The 19,983-nt window shown below is 38.5% G+C and overlaps 1 protein-coding gene across 2 annotated transcripts in view; it reads left to right on the top strand.

Annotated features, from left to right (window-relative positions):
• cdk6 (cyclin-dependent kinase 6) overlaps window positions 1-18,664 on the top strand; it is a 32,054-nt gene extending 13,390 nt beyond the window's left edge. For both annotated transcript variants that reach the window (XM_027175648.2, XM_027175646.2), the window contains exons 5-8: window positions 7,402-7,511; window positions 11,846-11,896; window positions 12,325-12,460; window positions 12,789-18,664. In XM_027175648.2, coding sequence (XP_027031449.1) covers window positions 7,402-7,511; window positions 11,846-11,896; window positions 12,325-12,460; window positions 12,789-12,938 — 447 coding nt within the window. In that variant the 3' untranslated portion in view covers window positions 12,939-18,664. The remainder of the gene's footprint in view (window positions 1-7,401; window positions 7,512-11,845; window positions 11,897-12,324; window positions 12,461-12,788) is intronic.
• Window positions 18,665-19,983: the final 1,319 nt, after the last annotated feature.

Below are 19,983 nucleotides of genomic sequence, written 5' to 3'. Positions count from 1 at the left end.
ATAAATTGATGACTTGGCAAATCATCTGAGTAGCTGTAGATTATGAGTAGCTGTAGATTATTATTATACTGTACAAAAATGCCTGTATTTGAGGAGGTTTAAGACAATAGGCTGTGAGATTGGATGTAGTTAACCTCTACCCGACAAAGCAGGAGGATCAATGCTGTGTTATTATTCCAAAGAAGCACAAAATGCTGGCTGATTAGAACTGTTGCCAGAATTCAGAAGAGTAATTAAGATTTGTTCCAACATTGTTCCTAGACTTTAAAGTCTATGAATGAAAATAAAAGTGTAATTTAAATAACCCCGAAATTAGCTTGCTGGTTGTTTTAACCCTCCATTTTGTGGATATAAGAATTTCATTGTTCAACTACTTATAACCTTTGAACTCGTTTCAGGTAATAAGTTCACTCTCCTAGCTTTTGCTGTAGCTGCTTTGTATCAGCTATAAGGGGTAGATATATTCCAGTTAGAACATTTTCTGTATGAGCAGGCAGTCCCTGTAACATCAGCTGAGTAAAATGAGATGAGCGGAGATTTAGAAATGTGCCAGGGAGAACAGAAAGGCAGTGTCATCTCCATGTCTGGTGGGAACTTTGGCAGAACCGGGATGTAAGCTGATAAATAAAGTGATGGTACGGTGACACTCAAATGTAAACCAGTGAGAGTACTTGGAAGAGTGAACATTCAGTATTGTTTTGTTATATATCATGGTTTAACAACCTGCATGTTTTTTCAACTCATATTCAAATATTGTTAGACTTTATGCAAAATCTCCACAGGGTGTCTCTTTGCTCGAATCGAGTTGTCTCCTCTGACAGTAATGTGTAGTGTGTGTATTGTCTGTGAAAGGCTTAGAAATGTTGATATGAAACAGGTGAGAGGTAATTTGGTCCCTGTTACACCCAGAATAATAAGTGAGGCTTGAACAAATAACCTTTTCTCAAACAGTTTTAAACCAGCACCTCAGATGTAATGGAACAAGTAATTACTTTAAATAACACTGTCATATGTCTGAGAAACTAGAAGGCTGCTGAGAGGGGAGAGGAGAGTGGAGTTATGACTCCAGGCTTGTGTTCCATGAAGATATTTGCTGTACGAAATGCACTCGCATGAAGCCAGGTTTACTTTTAATCAAAATTACTGATGAAACTAGAGATTTTTTTTTAGTTCCAGAAGGTTCTAGTGCCGAGGGGAAGCTCAGCAATTCAGGTTTTGCCAGACACTGTGCCTCTACTCTGGACAGACACTCAGCAACGGCATGGCTGAAGAAAAAAGAAAACAAGGCACGCAGGAGAGCACGTGCAGCAGGCTCTGGGAATGTTTAGATATCTCTTCTGGTATTCCAAAAAGGAAGAAGAAGGAAGGAACGAAAAAAAAAAAAAAAAAAGAAGGCAGGTTCCTGAACTGCAATAGACACACAAACACAGGAACAGCATGATGCTTTAGGAGTTTCTTATTATGTATTTCCTGTGCGACCCTCACCAGTGGTCATCCACAGAGAGCAGAGTGCTTTTACTCTAACCTCTGTCTGGATTGATTGCCGATGACGTCTTGGCAGCGGCCCCGACACAGCAGAAAAGACTGACCGAGGGGGTGCAACAGCATCTGGATATTAAAGCTTTGCCTGTACCAGCAAAAAAATTACGGCATATATCAGGAATTTTCCAACTAATGATGTGCGGATGTGGTAGCACAGGGGAAAGAGAGGCTGACTGTACTCTCTTTGTTTGCTCAGAGAGGGCCCCATACAGCATTCCTGTAAGCTCTGCATATTTTGGCAGCAATTGGGGGTGTTTTTTTTTTTTTTTTTACTGTATACAGTTCTGCATGCACGCTTTGCTCACTTGTGACTTCACATTTCTTTCTGCCATCTTGAGCAGACCTGACAGACATGTCATTATTGCAAACATAAATAGGATTTTAAAACAGCAGAGAAAAATAGTGACTCTAATGCTTGACAGTAATGACATTTTCAGTTCATTTGTACAGGAGGTAAGGAATGAAGTGTCACAAGACACAACATGATATGAGTGGATATGAAAGTCATTTCATCCTCATGTTTGGACTGGAGCACTGGCATTTTATTCCTTGTGTATTCCCAGTATTCTTATGAATGTAACGCAACCCCGACCAGAATAAAATTATTGTTAATAAAAATTAACCTTACATCTAACACTTTTATTTGATCAAATTCTTCATACTATATTATTTTCCTCTCATCATTAAAAGTTGCTTATGGTAGCATTTCCATAAATAACACTGTGAAGCGGTTTAATAGACTGAGCATTAAGCTTCTAAGCATGTCCTAATCATATCACCTTCAAGATCTGCTGTTAACTAAATAAGAGGTCATTTGTGGAGGCTCATTTTTTCGGAAAAGTCTTTGTCCTCTGCCAAGTTTGTAGACTTGTCCCTTTAAAAGTGTCCAAGGGCAGCCTGAAAGAATGTGGACGAAGGTCGTGTGTTGAAGGGGCCTTTCATCCTTCACTTCCTTTGAGAGACAGAATGTAAACACAGGCTCATGGCCAAGCGCAAAGGCCAGCCTTATTCTTAATCTCATTGTGTCTCTATTGTTTTAATTCCATGAGGCAGATGAAAAGGGAAGGTTTGGGGACTGAGTGTAGCAGTTAGAGATCATCTGACTAAAGTGTAGGGTGTCAGTGCCGCTTAAAGAAGTGAGGCTTGTGTGGTGTGGATGTGCTTGAGCAGTGCTGCAAAGCCACTGTTTCCCCTTGTGCTGAGTGAGCCCATGCCATCTCACCAGATAGGAATGCACAGAATGCTGTCCTTTAATCTGAAGGCAGCCAGGATCACTTTATCTGACCCTTCAGTTAGCTGCTAACGGCACACAGGACCAGCATGAGGGAGAGAAACCATTACCTCATGTTGTTGCAGTTACCAATGTATAGACAGCTAATTTAGGGCTGAAACTCTCTAGTTTAAAAGGCAATGTTATAACTTCTCTCAAAAACACTTGACTTTTTTAAGTGGTAAGTGCAAAACTTACCTCTTATAGACGTCCACAAGGCATATAATGCAACAAGAATGTTGGTTTACAATTAAGCAAACAAAAAGGATTTCCATCAATTTGGACATCTTCCAATTCCCACCCATAAGCCAGTTCTGCCCTAACACACACCAGGGCATAGGGCAGTGTAACACACTTGGAAGAAAGCGCTATCTGCACTCTTCGCCCATTCAGACAGCACACAGTCTGCCTGCAAGCTTGAATCTCCCGTAGTAGGATTCGAAATAGCAAGCATTATTCTATAGGGTGAACAATTTTTAATAGTCAAATAACTGCTTCCCTTCGCAACCAAATTAGCAGTTAGTGTTACAAATGGTTAGCAATTAGCTATGTAACAAATAATATGTTGAACTACAAACAACACTACTAAAGCAAAACTAGGTTTGCTGTAATTAATCACTTTTTTTCACATTTACTTGTCACATTCACAATCATACGCAGTACGACGTGTAGTCAAATGCTTTGTACAACTCTCCTAAAAATAGCCAATATTAGTGAAAAAAACAAAATAAAGGAATAAAGATAAGGCACAAGTGAATACAATATAAGAAGAAATAAATATATATGTTAAGTATATATCAAATAAAGTATCAAACTTACCAAAAATATAATAAAATACAATCAGAAAAAAAATAATTAGAAACAGAGGTGATGTAAACAAACAAGTAGTGGGATGCAATGACGTGCATGAGTACAGACATAAAGGAAACAGTACGTGGACATGTAGGATGTGCATGTGGTGCACGTGTGCAATGTAGAAATGTCTGACTATGGCAGTGGTTGTTGTGCAGATTTGAGCAGTCCAGAAAGGGGTCAGGGTTCACCAGGCTGATGACCTGAATAATAGTAATACTAATAATAATAATAAAACATATTGTTGCAGTGTCAAACCGAAAGTGGACTGTTGTCTGAAAGGCAAAAGACAGGTAGAAAAAAGCCAAGACATTCATTGGAGCCCAGTGTTTCTAACTGCATCAGTTAATGTATCTTTTAAATAGTTTTTGAGTATTATAAACGTGCACCACCACTGGATACAATCAAATTAAGTTTATTAGCCTAACAACATCAGCTGAATCAGAGTCAGATGAATTAATATTTATCAAAGTGGCGCCGCTTAGCGGTTAACACATCAACAAGCTTAGCTTTTAAATTTCTTTTAAAAATTGTTGGCTCACTTTTAAACACATGCAGAGTGAAAATACTGTAGAGACATGAGAGAGACAGCATAGGCTGTGGTACAGAACAGCTGTCCATGATTTGCTGCCACAAAATAGACTTCATAAAGTTGTCCTCACCTCCTTTGAATTAATCAACCCGGTATTTAGATTGTGAAAAGACTAAAATATCTTTATAAGTTGTCTGCCAGCAAAAAAATAACAAGCACTGCCTTCTTGTGGGTGACCCCTAATACCCCCAATAGCCCTCCACCCCCACCCGTGATTGCATCAGATCACACAGTGACTAGTGATAGAGTTTGAATACAGTAGCGTGACAACAGGGGAAAGGCTGTTAGAGAAGTTGCCAGTATACTTTTGGGAAAAAATGTTAGGCATGCATGAGTTTTTGAGAAATACATTGGAGTTTTAACGGAGGATAAGTAGTTTAGCACATAGCGACTTTGTATTGTGAGGCATGCAGACAAACCAATTATTTACCCACACCTCACACCCACTGCATTTCATATTATTTCATCATAATCACTGAGTGAGCAACCAGAAGACATGCAAATTGTGGCATTTAATGCAAAAATCCTGCTTTGTGTAAATGCCACATGATACAGTTAAACCACTTTTACTGGCAAGTGACAAAATCAAAACTACTGTAGACGCTATGGTAGTTTATGGCCACGGGTCTTTTTATTACCAGTTTCATCATGTTTCAAAATTGATCTTAAACCCTAACTACTCATAAGGTATCTATAGCTCTATATGAACTTTCTTTCCATCAGTGCAGTTTTCTGTTTTAAATACAACAATAGCACCTCAGTAGCTGTGGCACAGCTATAGCATGTGTAGCATATGACAAGCATGTGTGTATATGTGTGTTAATAGAAGGCTACACCACAAACTCACAGCGCTGAGAAAAGCGGATATACTTCAACTGTGGTTCTTCCTAGAAATTAAACAGCACCCCTGCAGTAGCTAGCTTTAGTACAAAGAATATGCTACAGATAAATATAGAACAAGCATATACTGAATGCAAAATTGTTGTATTTAGAAGAATTGTTGGATTATTTTCTGGTGCAATTAATGAAACTTATTTTTGAAATGCCCATGTAGGCTCTAATGCAAGCGTAATCATATAATGAGTGCCTTCGCTAAGTTAGTGTTGATCTGAGCAATCTACATCATGTCACCGCTCCAATAGGGGTACGAAGGAACCATCTGAATGGAGTTTGATTTTGAATGATAATGGAGAGGAGCTATTTTGGAATTAATCATGTGCCTGTGTTTCAGTCACATGGCAACAAAGAGACCAACATGTTTCATCACTGGCTTCCTCTTCAGTTCCTCTTAATCAGGAAGACTAACTTGAAAAAGTGTCAGCAATTAAAAATAACTCATTTTACACATGAAAAGTGCAGGTTTAATTTGATCCCATTCACACTGGTCTTGCACAAACACCTGTACGCTTGCACAGTCAAAGGCTGTAAATGAGTGGACCAACCACAGGGTTTGTGAAAGCTTAAATTGGTCATCTGTAGCTGTATTCGTTGTTGTCAATGTCAAGAGCTACACCAAATCCACAATCAGAAATGTGTTGTACATTGACAGCATCTACAGTATACAGAATATATATGTATGTATATATATATATATATATATATATATATATATATATATATATATATATATATATATATATATATATATATGTGTGTGTGTGTGTGTGTGTGTGTATATTTATTACACAGTGCTGCTGGATTCTTAAATCTGATCAAAAGGTGTTAATTATTTTAACAGTCCAGTTTTAGATTAATGTCTTATTGTTTCTAACAGCTAGGTAAGATTAGTTCATAGCGGTCTATATGAAAACATGCTGAAAATAGTAGTTATGTAATATGTAGTTATATGACATAATCATGGATATAGTTAAGCTTATTGAATGGAAAAAAATATAGAAAGGGTCTTCAGTGCTAGAGGTAAAGCTGCTCCTATAGGTTTACCATCATAGAAAAGTCCAGGGCTGTAGAATGTTCTGTATTGTGGCTTTTCTTGTAACAAGTGTGAAGTGAAAATCAGGGAATGAGCGTTAATAATATTTACGGCTATTTTACGTTCTGCAACCTTAAATGTGACTGTAAATGGATAAAAAATATGTTTTGCCCAAATTGTAAAAAAACTATAATTCTTAACAAACTGCTTTGGTATAAGAAGAACAATTATAAACACATTGCTGTAAAAGTATTATTCCGAAGAATTAATCAGAGCCTCAGTGCAATAGATTTTTTCCGATGACAACCCAATCAGATTTCATCCTGTACTTATACTGAGCTTCAATTGAACAGTTCCTCTCACTCGGTGTATAGCTCTAATTAAGCTCTAATCAGCGATATAGTGATGGCGCGCTGTTCACAGCTTCCTTTCCACACCAGCACTCATTAAGCACAACCTTCTCTTAGCACTATTCTTTGGCACATTTTATGATACGTGCCCCCCAATATACACCCCAGGCTTTGCTTACAAACACAGGGGCGGCTGATTTGGCTGATAAGCCTGAGCGTTTCTGGGCTGCGAGCCCATGGGAGGACGGCATGTTGGAGAGGGAAAGCACCTGGAAGCCGTCCACTTTACTGGAGCAGGGTCACTGAGTTTTGTCTGGAAGCTCTCCCTACTGTAGCTGCTCAGCTGTATATGCTGTCTGCTGCAGCTGCAAGGCCAAGAGTCACTGAGTTTAAGGACTAAACATGGGTTTAAGTGAGAAAAAGCAGCAGTCAAATTTGAAAGATTGATAAGGCATTAAAGGCTTTAGGTTGTGTAGAGGCCTGGAGGAATGTCCACACCCTGCTGAAAAAACAAAACAGCAAAACAAGATGCTGTTTTCTACTAGTTATTGCCATGGTTTAACTGGTCAGTAAATTTGAAATTGATAGCAAAACTAGTGCATGTATTCTGTTTATAGCTTTTTTCTCAGCAGGGTAGTGACTCGCTGCGAAATTTATGCGATCTTGGCATACCAAAATGAGCATTTGGAAGCTTGCACTGCCAGATATGACTTCATACTTTACATAATTCAGACACAGGGGCACAGAAACAAAAGTGCATTGTGTAACTGTAAGCATCATTGCTGCCTGTTTATAAAGATGCACAGGATCTATGATGGTCCATATGGGAACTACCTGAATGTGACAGTATGCATTTGTGTTGCAGGTGGTCACTCTTTGGTATCGAGCTCCAGAAGTGCTCCTCCAGTCGAGCTATGCAACCCCGGTGGATCTGTGGAGCGTGGGCTGCATCTTTGCTGAGATGTTCCGAAGAAGGTGAGTCAAGTACATCAAGTTAAAAAAGCCACTGCATTTCTCACACACTCATGCCCTTTTCACTCTTAAACTCATTCTGCAGTCTTACAGATGTGAATGAGATTAAGTGACACAGGTATGGATTTTTAGAGCATGTTTGGTTCATTTACAAAGGAACAAGTCGAGCCTGGGTGACCTGATTGCTCAGTCTGGCCCCCAGCATTGACGGTTGCTCAAAAAAAAAAACAGAAGCAGCACATATTCAGAGTCTGATCTTTGGGCAGAGTTTAAAAACCAGTTCTCAGAAGTACAGACTACAGTGTTTATTGTTCACCTTCAAGTGCAAACAATTTCTATAGAAGTTATGGATATTTTAAACTTATCAAGTTGATTTTGAACTGATTTGAATTGATACAATTGATTTCATCAGACTTGGCTAGCAGGGCAACACCACACAAGCTGTTTCAGGCATTTTGTTAGTATCCATTCCAAAGAGTTTCACATTGAATGTAGAAAAGCTTTTTAAATGCTCCAGTCCTTCGTCGAGAAACACATTTTTTTGCGGTAAGTTGAGTTGTTAAAACTGTTGGGGAAATACCATGTGCTGTGGTTGCAGAAGGCATGCGAGAACTTCAAGTTTCATGTTCATCTGTGTCAGTTGAAGCAACTGTCTCTGATGACCTATTGCTTAACAGCCAACAAGGCATTTCAATTCATGTACTGTGTTTACTTGTACACTTACTTATATCACCATTGCTATATTTGTGTAGAGAAGGATAACCAATTAAAGGAAAATGGTGGCTCTGTTTTATTGAAAACATTTTGGTGCCATGGTTTGTTGTGTACCTTTCGAGAGAGGCATCAATACATCACTGATCATCTTTTTCCTATAATTTCCTACCATTATATCCTGATCAGAGTGGCTTCTTCCTAGATAACTCTTCCCCTATTCACAGGGCATGAGGGCTCGCTTAACGATTTGATGTCTAAAAGCACCACTCAGTTTAAGAAAAGTAGTTATTCCTGAGAAGGGAAGGGTGCATTTATAAAGCGAGCTCAGTCTGCAATCTGAATTTCCTCCCATTAACCGCCACCAATAAGACACACATCCCCTCAGAGTAACGGTATAAAGATCCCAGGTGGGTTTCGGGTGATAATAATGTGGCGTGGGCGGGATTGGGTGTGTGTGCACACAAAGTAACGTATGCCAAATTTGTGTTAGAGCTCGTGTGGTTCCTACTTGTTGATGGCTGGTTATGTGTCCCTCATTGTGCTGTGGAGGATGTGGGGGCTGATGTTTTCCTCCACTTGTGAGGAGGGAGATGTGTATGATGGGGAGGCCAGATTGCAGATCCACTCACACACATCCTGTGTTTCACATCCTAACTGTAATGTGCAATGATGAAGACTTTAGTCAGGAAGTTGAAACCGCAACATTATTATTATTATTTTATTATTATTATTATTATTATTATTAGTAGTAGTAGTAGTAGTAGTAGTAGTAGTAGATACATTCATTGTAAAGGCTGCTTAAGCCGTTCACGTGCTTTTTTTGGCACTAATTGCACTAATTGTTATGTACAAGCATTTGTTTAAAAATCGGAAAACATATTTTATAGAAACTTCAATTACATTTATCTGTAGCATTTATAATTGTCTAGTATGAGAAAAATGAATGAATTGTAACAACTGTAGGTTCGACATAAATGCTAGGCTTGACTGAGTAAAATCTGTGTCTTGACTGAAAAAGGTGTGTGTGAGACAAGTCAGGTCCTTAGCACATTGTGTAATTTGAGGTGTTGTACAGGTAAGGCTGCCTCACTGACACAATACCCTAAAAAAAAGCCACCGCGCCGGCGACTGGCCTACCTCCAAGAGTGCCAGAGGGTAGAAGGGAGACGCTTTGATCCATGCTAGTACTACACCTCCTTCTCTCTCTCTCTCTCTCTCTCTCTCTCTCTCTATCTCTCTATCCTGGAGGTGATTAAGAAGACTTTTTAAAAAGGCCACCTGTTGCAGATTAAAAGGCACCTGGAAGAAGCTTTTCCAACACTTCCATTCTGTTGTCGGGGAAGTGTGCTGCATTCACAGATCTGAGTAATGGAGGTTTAAAAGTCACCAGAGAATGATAAAGACACGGCACACCTGAGCTAGCAGCAGTCTGTCTGGTTTATTGTTTTATTTACTGTTGAAAATGGGTTTTGGAGAGCAAGGCATACAGCCTGGAGGGGATCGTTTTATTGTTGTATAAAGAAAGGAGGAAGTCCTTTTAAACGTAACACACCTGACTTACTTTATATTGTGTGGTCCTGTCATTTCATTCCTCTAATAGAGTTTTTTTTTGTATCAAGCATTGCAGTTCACCTGGGTGGCCTAGTTGACTTGATTTCAGAACATAACGTCACAAAGTCAGTGAGAATTCAAACACTCTGTGCAAGTCCGTATCTGTATCTCTGAGATGGTGGAGTGATTAGTCACCAGGTTTGTGAACGATATTGAATGTGCTGTTGACATTCCAGCAATCTTAGAGTCCAGAATGAGCATGGAAGAAGACATCTACATCCTTGTTTACTTCCTCACAAATGAGATAAAATGCACCGTGTCTACAAATTTCTTCAAACACAAATGCTTTCTCTTAACTCACTTACTCAGTCACACAAACACACTAGAGCATTCTACTGGCTATCAGTGTGGAATGTGGATGGCTGGACTGGCACTTGGAGAGTGACTCAGCTCTGTGTCCTGCACTGTTGTGGTGCTGCAGCTGTGCCCACTCACTCAGGATGCATAATATCAGCCTTGTGCAAAAAAAAAACCCCAACAACACAAAAAACGCTCCCTTCTTCATTCAGAATAACAAGTAGGCTTGGGGCAGGGGAGAATGCCGCTTCAGAGATTTTTAAGCATACTTGTTTTGGCATGCTAGATTATGGTGTTTTTGTTTTTTTTTACCATGGTGCTAGAAAATAGAACTGCTTTTTTTTTCTAAGGTTTTCCAAGTTACTTTGAACATTTCACATTTTGAACTCTTGGTTTTCACTTTTGGGAAATGTATGACATGTAAGTTGATCACACAGTTTGCACAAAAGAAGATTATTTATGTCGGTTTCACTTCTAACTTGTAAGAATGTTTAGTATTTGAAATCTGACAGGATGACATGTAGGCTGTACTTGAAATGATGACTGTCAGACAAGCCGTGAGACACACTGACAGTGTAATTACTCCAGTGGGGTAAAATGCACATTTGATTGAGTCAGAAACTTTCTGAGGTGATGGAAGGCAGCGGTTAGATGAAGCAGAGAGCTAACATGTGGTCTGAGCCACCTCTTTGTCTTGTTCCAGTTAGTTGAGTTCCGCACGGTTGTGGATTGAAAAAGGGCCTCTTGCTGATCTCAGATGTTCCGTAGTAGGGCGACCTCTGGTGAAACATACAGCATGTTCCACTGACGCATTCTATTATAATGCAGCTAATTCAGGGAGGGAATAGAGTTGCCATGTGTGAGAGCAGGGCTTGTTATAGCTGTTTGCTGTCTCTTTCTCATGTTTCTTAGATAATCGGAGCCACTATTTCGCATGGCTCATTGCTTGTCCCCCACACAGAGACATACAGACAGCCAATGCAGACTACAGGGATAAATAGCTTTCTGCCCCCCCTCCACGGTGAATGTGGTTTGGATTCAGTAATAGTGACTGGAATCTGTGCGCATGCCAGGGGAAGCATGCCCGCCTACAGGCATCTTGACGGGCCAAAGCCACCGCAAGCAGCATCGGTCCAGGCAGGAAGACTCCAGAACCAGTGTTGTTTCATCTCATCATGTGTAGAAAAAGCCTGCCTTTCTCTCTCTCTCTCTCTCTCTCTCTCTCTCTCTCTCTCTCTCTCTCTCTCTCTCTCTCTCTCTCTCTCTCTCTCTCTTTCTCTTTAAGCCAGGAAACTTCAGCATTCAAAGGAGCATAGCTCCTTACATCAGTACTGCTATATGACCTTGCTGACTTTTTCCACTGGATTTTACTTCTCTTCTATTGCTATATAGCCATGTCTGCACAAAAACACATTACAGTGTTAACAGATCATGTTCACAACAAATAAATGTGTAAATACTGAAGACACCATGTGCTAACAAAATAAATAAGTTTGCATGTTATGACTCTAAGGTACCAATCATAATAATAACAACAATACTTTAGACCCACATTTATAGTAAGATAATACAATCTACACTCACTAATGAATGAACTATACACTGTACCTATAAAAATAGCTAAAATCATGAAATGAGTCAATTTCACAACATACACATCTTTTAGTTTAAGAGCCGTTTTAGTAACCTCTGTATTTGATTTTGCTCTTTATTAGACCGCTTTTCCGTGGGAATTCTGATGTTGACCAGCTGGGAAAAATTTTTGAGTAAGTATTATTTTTTTCTATTAATAAATCCTCAGGGGGCACGGTGGCTTAGTGGTTAACACATTTGCCTCACACCTCAAGGGTTAGGGGTTCAATTCCCTCCTCCGCCTTGTGTTTGGAGTTTGCATGTTCTTCCTGTGCCTCGGGGGTTTCCTCCAGGTACTCCAGTTTCCTCCCCCAGTCCAAAGACATGCATGGTAGGTTGATTGGCGTCTCTGGAAAATTGTCCGTAGTGTGTGAGTGAATGAGAGAGTGTGTGCCCTGCGATGGGTTGTCACTCCATCCAGGGTGTATCCTGCCTTGATGCCCGATGACGCCTGAGATAGGCACAGGCTTCCCGTGACCCCATGTTAGTGAGCATGGTCACATGCTTGTACTGATGATGATGATAACAATGATGGTGATGATGGTTCTATCGATTATTCCAGTGTGGTTGGTGTCCCTCCTCCTGAAGACTGGCCCCAGGAAGTGGGTTTGCCTCAGAGTGCCTTTCCCCCTCGTCCAGCTCAGCCTATAGAAGACCTGGTGCCTGATATGGATGAGCTTGGAAAATCACTTCTACTTGTAAGTATCTGGAGTATTGCTCATTATTAATTATTGATTATTCTTTAAACATGGGCGGCACCAAATAAGATTCATCTTAAATCGTAAAGCACTTTTAATCCAGTGGCACCAACCTTTGTGTGAAATTTTTATCTCCAATTATTTAATTTAGTACAAAACAAATTATATCTAATATTCAAACCAAGCTCTAATATCCTTGTTGATGCAACCCATCTCAAATGTTTCCTGTAGAATAAAGTCTACAGTCCTTAAACCAATCAGATATGTTCTTATTTTATGTTAAAACATGTTAACAGAATTTAATGAGAAATCTCATTTTTCTTCACAGAAATTTCTGTCGTTCAACCCGGGCCGAAGGATATCGGCTTATGATGCCCTGTCTCACCCATACTTTCATAGCCTAGACAGCACCAGCAAGAGTCTCTATGTGCAACCCTTCCCCAGCAAAAAGGCCTCCCTGGAGGAGAGAGCTGCTTGAAAGACATTCCTTTTTTATAGACTTACTGGCACAAGCCCCCTTTTTTATCCTGTCTTCCATTGCCACATTACATGCTGCTTTTAGGCCTTGTTGAAGTATTACCACAAATTTTGGTTGATGCATTTTCACTGCAGTTGGTAATATCACTGCCTGGGACAATTTACAAAAAACAAAAAAACATCAAAAGCTGCTTTCCTACCTGCCTGTCTTCCTTAGCAGGAAGTCCCTCTGCTCAGATGAAACTCCACTGCCAGATATCTGATACAGCGGCTGCTACACCATGTTGTCAGGGATCACTACGTCTTGACGAACATCAGAAAAATATAACTGCCAGGACTTCTTAACTGCCTAAATCATACTTCTCTAAATCAGCAAGTTCACTGCCTGTGACTGACCCAATTGGATTCTAAAAGCCTATAAAAAAATATAGTTATCACTGCTAATGTGGGTCTGTTGAACAGAACCACACTCTAGAAGATGGAATTGCACACGTACACTCTTTTGTGCCTGCTCCGAGACTGCTCAGATTTATGGGTCAAAGCATTTAGATAAATTATCTGTTAGTTTATCCCCCAAGGCTGGTCTTTGTGGACCTTGACAGCAGTGGAGACACATTTCAAATCGTGCCTTACAGAAAAGGAGAAATCATACGGCTATGGTTTAACCCTCACCACTGTCGAGGCCTGGTTCACGCTTTATTAACCCAGGAGACACCCAACACTTCAGGCTGGTTTTCTGGACACAGTCTAAGTCTGGTTTATGCTTCATCATTAATATTTTATAGAACCTCTGAAAAAGGATTATTAGACAGTAAGTAGGGATGACATAGACTTAGACACTGAATTTCTTAATATGGGATTTCACAATATCTGTAAAATAATGATTCATCATCTCAGCTGTGTTGGGCAGTAAATTTTATTAAATGAGTTATCTGCGAAACTTTAACGGTTTTGTCAGACATATCAATTGGGACATATCAATTGGGACATCCTATATTGTTGTAAATGCATTTTTGTAAATATTGGTGCATTTTTACCTTGTACCCAGTGTTTCCAGTGGATCCTTTAAAATCCACACCAGGACAAAGCGATTACTGAAAATGAACGAATGAACGAATCAACAAATTTACTTAACTCTATTGATATTTTTATAAAAGCAACATTAAGAAAATCAAACAGTTTGGCTGTTATTCTTATTCCTGTTGAACTCTTGACAAGCTCACTGACATGTTCCCAAATTGCTACTGGGAAATGTAGTAACTAATAACTAATACAGCCCAACATTGTGTTTTAGACCACCTTCAGACTGGAATTTCTTCAAAAATCTTGTCACAGAGTCGAAGCTGCCACCAGTTCCCACTGCTTTCCTCCTGCTAGCCAATAGAAGCAGAACTGGGTGGCCCATTTGGACGTTTGTTTTCGAAAATTAACTTTCCTGAATTTTTTTCGCACCCCTCTCTCGTCTCTAAATTGCTTTTATTACCTCTGGAAAGAAGCATAAACCAGTCTTGACCAGTGTAGTTTAGTGTCTGGAAGCCTGGCTCTTACACTCAAGAATATAGAAACATATTTTAGGCTACATCTAAACAGACTGTTCTTTCTACACTGTTCATTTATTTTTTTTGATATCAGTGTTGATTGTTGATGAATTATTGTGGTTAAGTCTTAATTTTAGTTGACTTGAAGTTGTATGTGTAAGGGTATGTCTGACATGTATATTATACAGTATTTACATACTCTGAAGTTGTGTAAATGGAGTAGTAACTCCTTGTTTAGTTAGTGGGCTGACCCTCACAGGGAAGTAACTAAAGAGGAGTAACTGGCAGGTGCTTTGAGAAATAATTGTAGTGCAGTAATGATTGAGCAAGTAGAAAATGTCTAGCTTTAGAGAATGAATGAGGTGACAAAGGTTCTTTTTGAGAGATTGAGATTGCTTTGATTAGATTGCGTGAAGAGGTTGAGGAAGGTTATGTAATAACTGTGTTTTTACCGAAATTTAGGACTTGTACATTTCCATTTGACCTTCCATTATTTGATTCACTCAAGTCTGGATTGATGATAGACAAGTAGATCAGAGACATCGTGCTTTTGGTCTGCCTCTTTGCATGACTTAGAAGGGAGGAAGGAAAAGAAGAAGGAAGAATGCTGCTTTAGTAATTTAGGATGTGGCCCATGAGCCTGGTCCAAGATGAGGCTAAACAGAAGAGAACAACACCCAGATGCCATGCCGTAAACCTTTATTCACAGGTTCATCCAGATAAGCACTGGTGCTTCCTTCATACACTCAGGATCACAGTAGATTCAATGGTTCATACTTATCAGATAGCTCTAGCTTTACAGTTGATCTGTGATGGATTCCTTTCATAGTAAAGAATAATATCTGATAAATATAACTCACTCTACCACACACACTCAGGTCTATTTATGGTTGTATGCATAGATTCAACAGGTTTCATATCTGTTTCAGTTTAATCATTGTTTTAACATTAGTGTATAGTAAATTCAAACTGCAAATTAGTCACTGTATTAATTCCAAAATAGCAGAGTAAAATAAATGTTGCTGTCAAGCTATTTATGGCTATATTTACATACATGTTCATCGGATTACTGGTATCATTAGACGTTTTAATAATTAACACTGTTACAGTCTGAACTTTATTTATGAATATTTGCAATTATTAATTTCTTATAGTCTAGGAAACTGGACTTGGGTTTTAATCGTGAAGACATGTCACAATTTGTCTGTTGTGCAACATAAACACTGACCAGTGTAGTGAGGAATTTCCATAGTTGTATGTTAATTAAACACATTAACCACTTAGATGAACAGGAGATCAAATTCCTCTGGCCAGGACCCAGCTGTCTAACTACACCTGAAAGACAGGCAACAACGTTAATCTGCAACACCACTGATGACCTATTTACATTGCTGACGTGACATATTCACCCCAGACGTTTTACATCAATTCACACTTGCACATCTAATAGTTACTCCAGTCTCATTATGTCCAGGTGTAGGGTAGTGGGAAATTTTCAGGCATTCAGCAGAGCTGATGAAGCCTTCGTGATTAAAATGCAAGTCCATAGCGGATTACAAGACATTCAGGACATGTATATGTGTGGCGGTTTGGGAAAAACCCTGTCAGATATTGCAGCGGCTGAACCTGAAAATCAGCCAAAAACAAACGAAAAAAGGTTTTGACCAAAATTGGGTTCTTCAGACTTTAACATACATAAAGACCTTGTGATAATAAATCATACGTATATTCCACCCAGAAACAATATTTAACAAAAAGTGGCAGTTTAACAAAAAGGCCTGCCAAAAACCTTGTTAACTGAGTGTGATTTCCATTGATAGGATATGCTGTAGTGAAATGCATTTAAAGTTACAATTCATCCAGTATTTAATCATATACTGTTCAAATGTCCATAAAGCTCCTTTACTGCATGGACTTGTAATGACAAGGGTTTCCCCAAGTCCCCACACATGTGGATTTATAATAAAACATTAGATGATGGTTGCTGTTTCTTCTGACATTTTACTGCTAACATTCCTTCAATTTTTTTTGTTTGTGTGTGTGTTTGTGTGTGTATGTGTGTGTGTGTGGTGTTAAAAATCTCTTCTTCTCTTTTGGGCAGTTCCTCAACACGATTGTTTGTACAGACACAGCATGTACTTTCCCTCTTCCAAAAATGACGAGCAAATGAGGATTTTTTTTAGTGGGCATTAGATGTCACAAAGTACAGATATTTAGACAAGAAAGTGCCAATAGTTCTCGTTTAATTACAGATTTCATTGAGCACTAAGTCTTTTCTCTCACACATAAAGTCCCAGTGGCTCAGAATTAGTGCTACATTAAAGAATAAAGCTTTGGAATGTAAACTTTTAGAATAGTAACAAAATTTGAATGTTGACATGACATTTCAACAAATTGCACCTTGAAAATCACACATCTCACAATTTTGTGCAATGTGAAACATTAAAAAGGCTTTCTAATGGAACTTCCTTTATAATTCTCATTTGCTACCAATATTATTACATGAGGGTGAAGTAAAAAAATAAATTTAATTATTTCTCTTTTGTTTGTAATTGTTTGCTTTAATTGGAAAATGAAATGTAATCAGTTGATTTTATTTAATCATTTATAAATGATTTATTTTTATTTTATTTTATTGAATTTGCTGGATATTGGTACTTTGCTTTTGTTTTTATTTCTTATCTTTCTTATATTTTGCCTCTACTTTATTTTTTTTATTTATTGGCATTTTAATAGAAATACATTAAGGTTGCTGAGTGAGAATGAAACCTGCCTATTTATCTGGTGGTGCATTGACGGTGCTATGATATAACAATTTCTTAAACTTGAAATGGAATCACTATCAATATGGGACAAATCTTGTTTATTGAAAAGCAAGAGTGAATATTCAAGATTTCAGTATTTCTTGACCATTTTTTTTCAACAGACATTTCCCATAGAAAACAAATGCAGTAAATTTGAAATACTTTATAATAAAAGGTAATACTGCTGATACATTAATCATGTGCCTTAAATTCCACACATAACCAACATACTTCCTGTGCAGGTCAAATCTGTACCTCTACTGAATTTCACAAATTTTCTGAAAGTCGAACTACCTTGTTTAAAGCCAAATCCAGTACTATAATGAACTATTATTGCTCTTTTATTTTATTTTTTTCCATTTTAGTCTTTTTATCACACATATGAACTCCGTTGTATGTTGTATTTCACTGGAAAATTAAGAACTTTTTCAAGTTGTTTGCATTTTTTTTCTTTCCAGAATTTCCATGTCTTTAACCTAATAACAAAAATAGCCATTTTTTTGCATTACTATTATACTTTGTTTTGTGTCTCTGTGTAATCTTTACCTAATTGATCATTCATTCTGATATTTACTGATTTGTTTTGTTGCTTATTTTTTCTGCCTAGCAGCCTTTAAACAATACACAGTAACCAAAAGTAGGTTTTATTAAGTGATGTGTTTTTGTCATTAGCTGTAAGGATGGTGTGTGGATTTGTGATCTACATTGTTTGTTTCACTAACTTTGTTTGACTCTTAACAGTTCCTAAAATGGTACTTATAACACATGTGGTTTATAACGCATGCATAGAAGCAGTGAAATATTACAGATTTCTTTTTATTTTTTCCACTTTATTTATTTGCCCTGTTTTACTGTATGGAAGATGTCACATATTATTCATCATCAGCTTTCATTTTTGAGAAATTGAGATATTCGGCAGCTTTTCGTGAGACCTAATATGACAGATGAATATAATTTTCTGTCAACAGTTCCTAATATAAACCATTTTTTAAACCATAAAAAGGCTATTGTGATTGGATTACACCTTATCATTTGAGCATTTGTTTACTTTTACCACTGAATATTCCCAAGATTTCCCTGAACCAAATTAAGGTGAAAATACCATTGGTTATGGCACCGCACCATTTTTATTTGATTTCACTTTTTATCCTAACCTTATTTTCTTGCAGATATTATTTATGGGCAAGATTTTGTATTTGTTTCATTGTTTGTTTGCTGCTAATTTTTCACAGCTTGGCTCAAATATATGATAAAAGAAAAATGACCCTTCTAAATTTGATGCCATTGTTAAATAAGGCTGCTTTGTGCTCATGTGTTGCATTTGTAACTGCCTGACATTTTTTTTGTTTGATATTTTTGTCCTTTAAATAAATATTTTAAAATGACTTTGTATAATTTTGTTTATGAACTTTTCTAATTCTGTCCTGCAGTATAATAGCATAGTATAGTATTGTATAGTGTAATAGCAAAATAGCTGTGTGCTGTGTGTAACAAGTAAATAATTGATCATGAGCATCATAAAGCCATTTATAAATTCATTAATTGATATAAGTCTTAGTAATCTATTGATTTTAATAGTGATTGCTGTAGTAACTGCTATACAACTATACCCATATTAAATTCACTGATATAATGGAACTACATTATGTTCTGCAGCATCTGGACAGACCAGGGACTTATGTGAGGATCCTGTCCCATCACTCCAGCCCATATTAACCCAGCTCTCCATGCCCTCCTCTGTCTGTCAGTGGATCACAGGCTTTCTGACAGGCAGCATCTAGTGCAACTGGGGAAACTCAAATCCAGCGCCCACACCATCGGCACTGGTGCCCCTCAGGGTTGTGTACTCTCCCCACTGCTCGGCCTCATCCAGGACGGTGACGAGTCTGCTTACAGACTGGAGGTTGAACGGCTGGCTGTCTGGTGCAGTCTTAATAACCTGGAGCCGAACACGCTCAAGACAGTGGAGTTGATTGTGGACTTCATGAGAATCCCCCCTGTTCTTCCTCCACTCACCATCATGGACAGCATTGTGACAGCAGTGGAGTCATTCAAATTCCTGGGAACTACAATCTCCCAGGACCTGAAGTGGGATGTTCACATAGACTCCATTGTGAAAAAGGGTCAGCAGAGGTTGTACTTCCTTGGCCAGCTGAAGAAGTTCAACCTGCCACAGGATCTGCTGAAACAGTTCTACATTGCAATCATTGAATCCATCCTCTGCACCTCAATTACTGTTTGGTTCAGCTCAGCTACTAAATCTGAACTCAGAAGACTACAGAAGGTAGTCCGGACTGCTGAGCGAACCATTGGCACAACTCTCCCCACTCTCCAAGATCTGTACTTCTCCAGAGAGAGCAAAAGGGCAAAGACAATCACTCTGGACCCCTCACATCAAGCACACTCACTCTTTGAACTGTTGCCATCTGGTCGATGTTACAGAGTCCTGAGCACCAGAACAACCAGACATAGGAACAGTTTCTTCCCTCAGGCAATCCATCAGATGAACACTTGACATACACGGAACACACAACACTATTCTTAAATTATTTAATTAAAACACATGATTACTTATTTATATTTCAATTTGCACATTTGAATTTGCACATTCAATTATTCTGATTCTGATTCATTCTGAGCGGTGTGCTCCTCTACGCCCCCTGGTGGATATATACTGCAATATACACACTATTTTAATACTGCT

This window comes from Tachysurus fulvidraco, chromosome 24 (assembly GCF_022655615.1).
Source record: "Tachysurus fulvidraco isolate hzauxx_2018 chromosome 24, HZAU_PFXX_2.0, whole genome shotgun sequence".
NCBI classification, from domain to species: Eukaryota; Metazoa; Chordata; class Actinopteri; order Siluriformes; family Bagridae; genus Tachysurus; species Tachysurus fulvidraco.
This window is presented reverse-complemented; position numbering and strand designations above follow the sequence as displayed.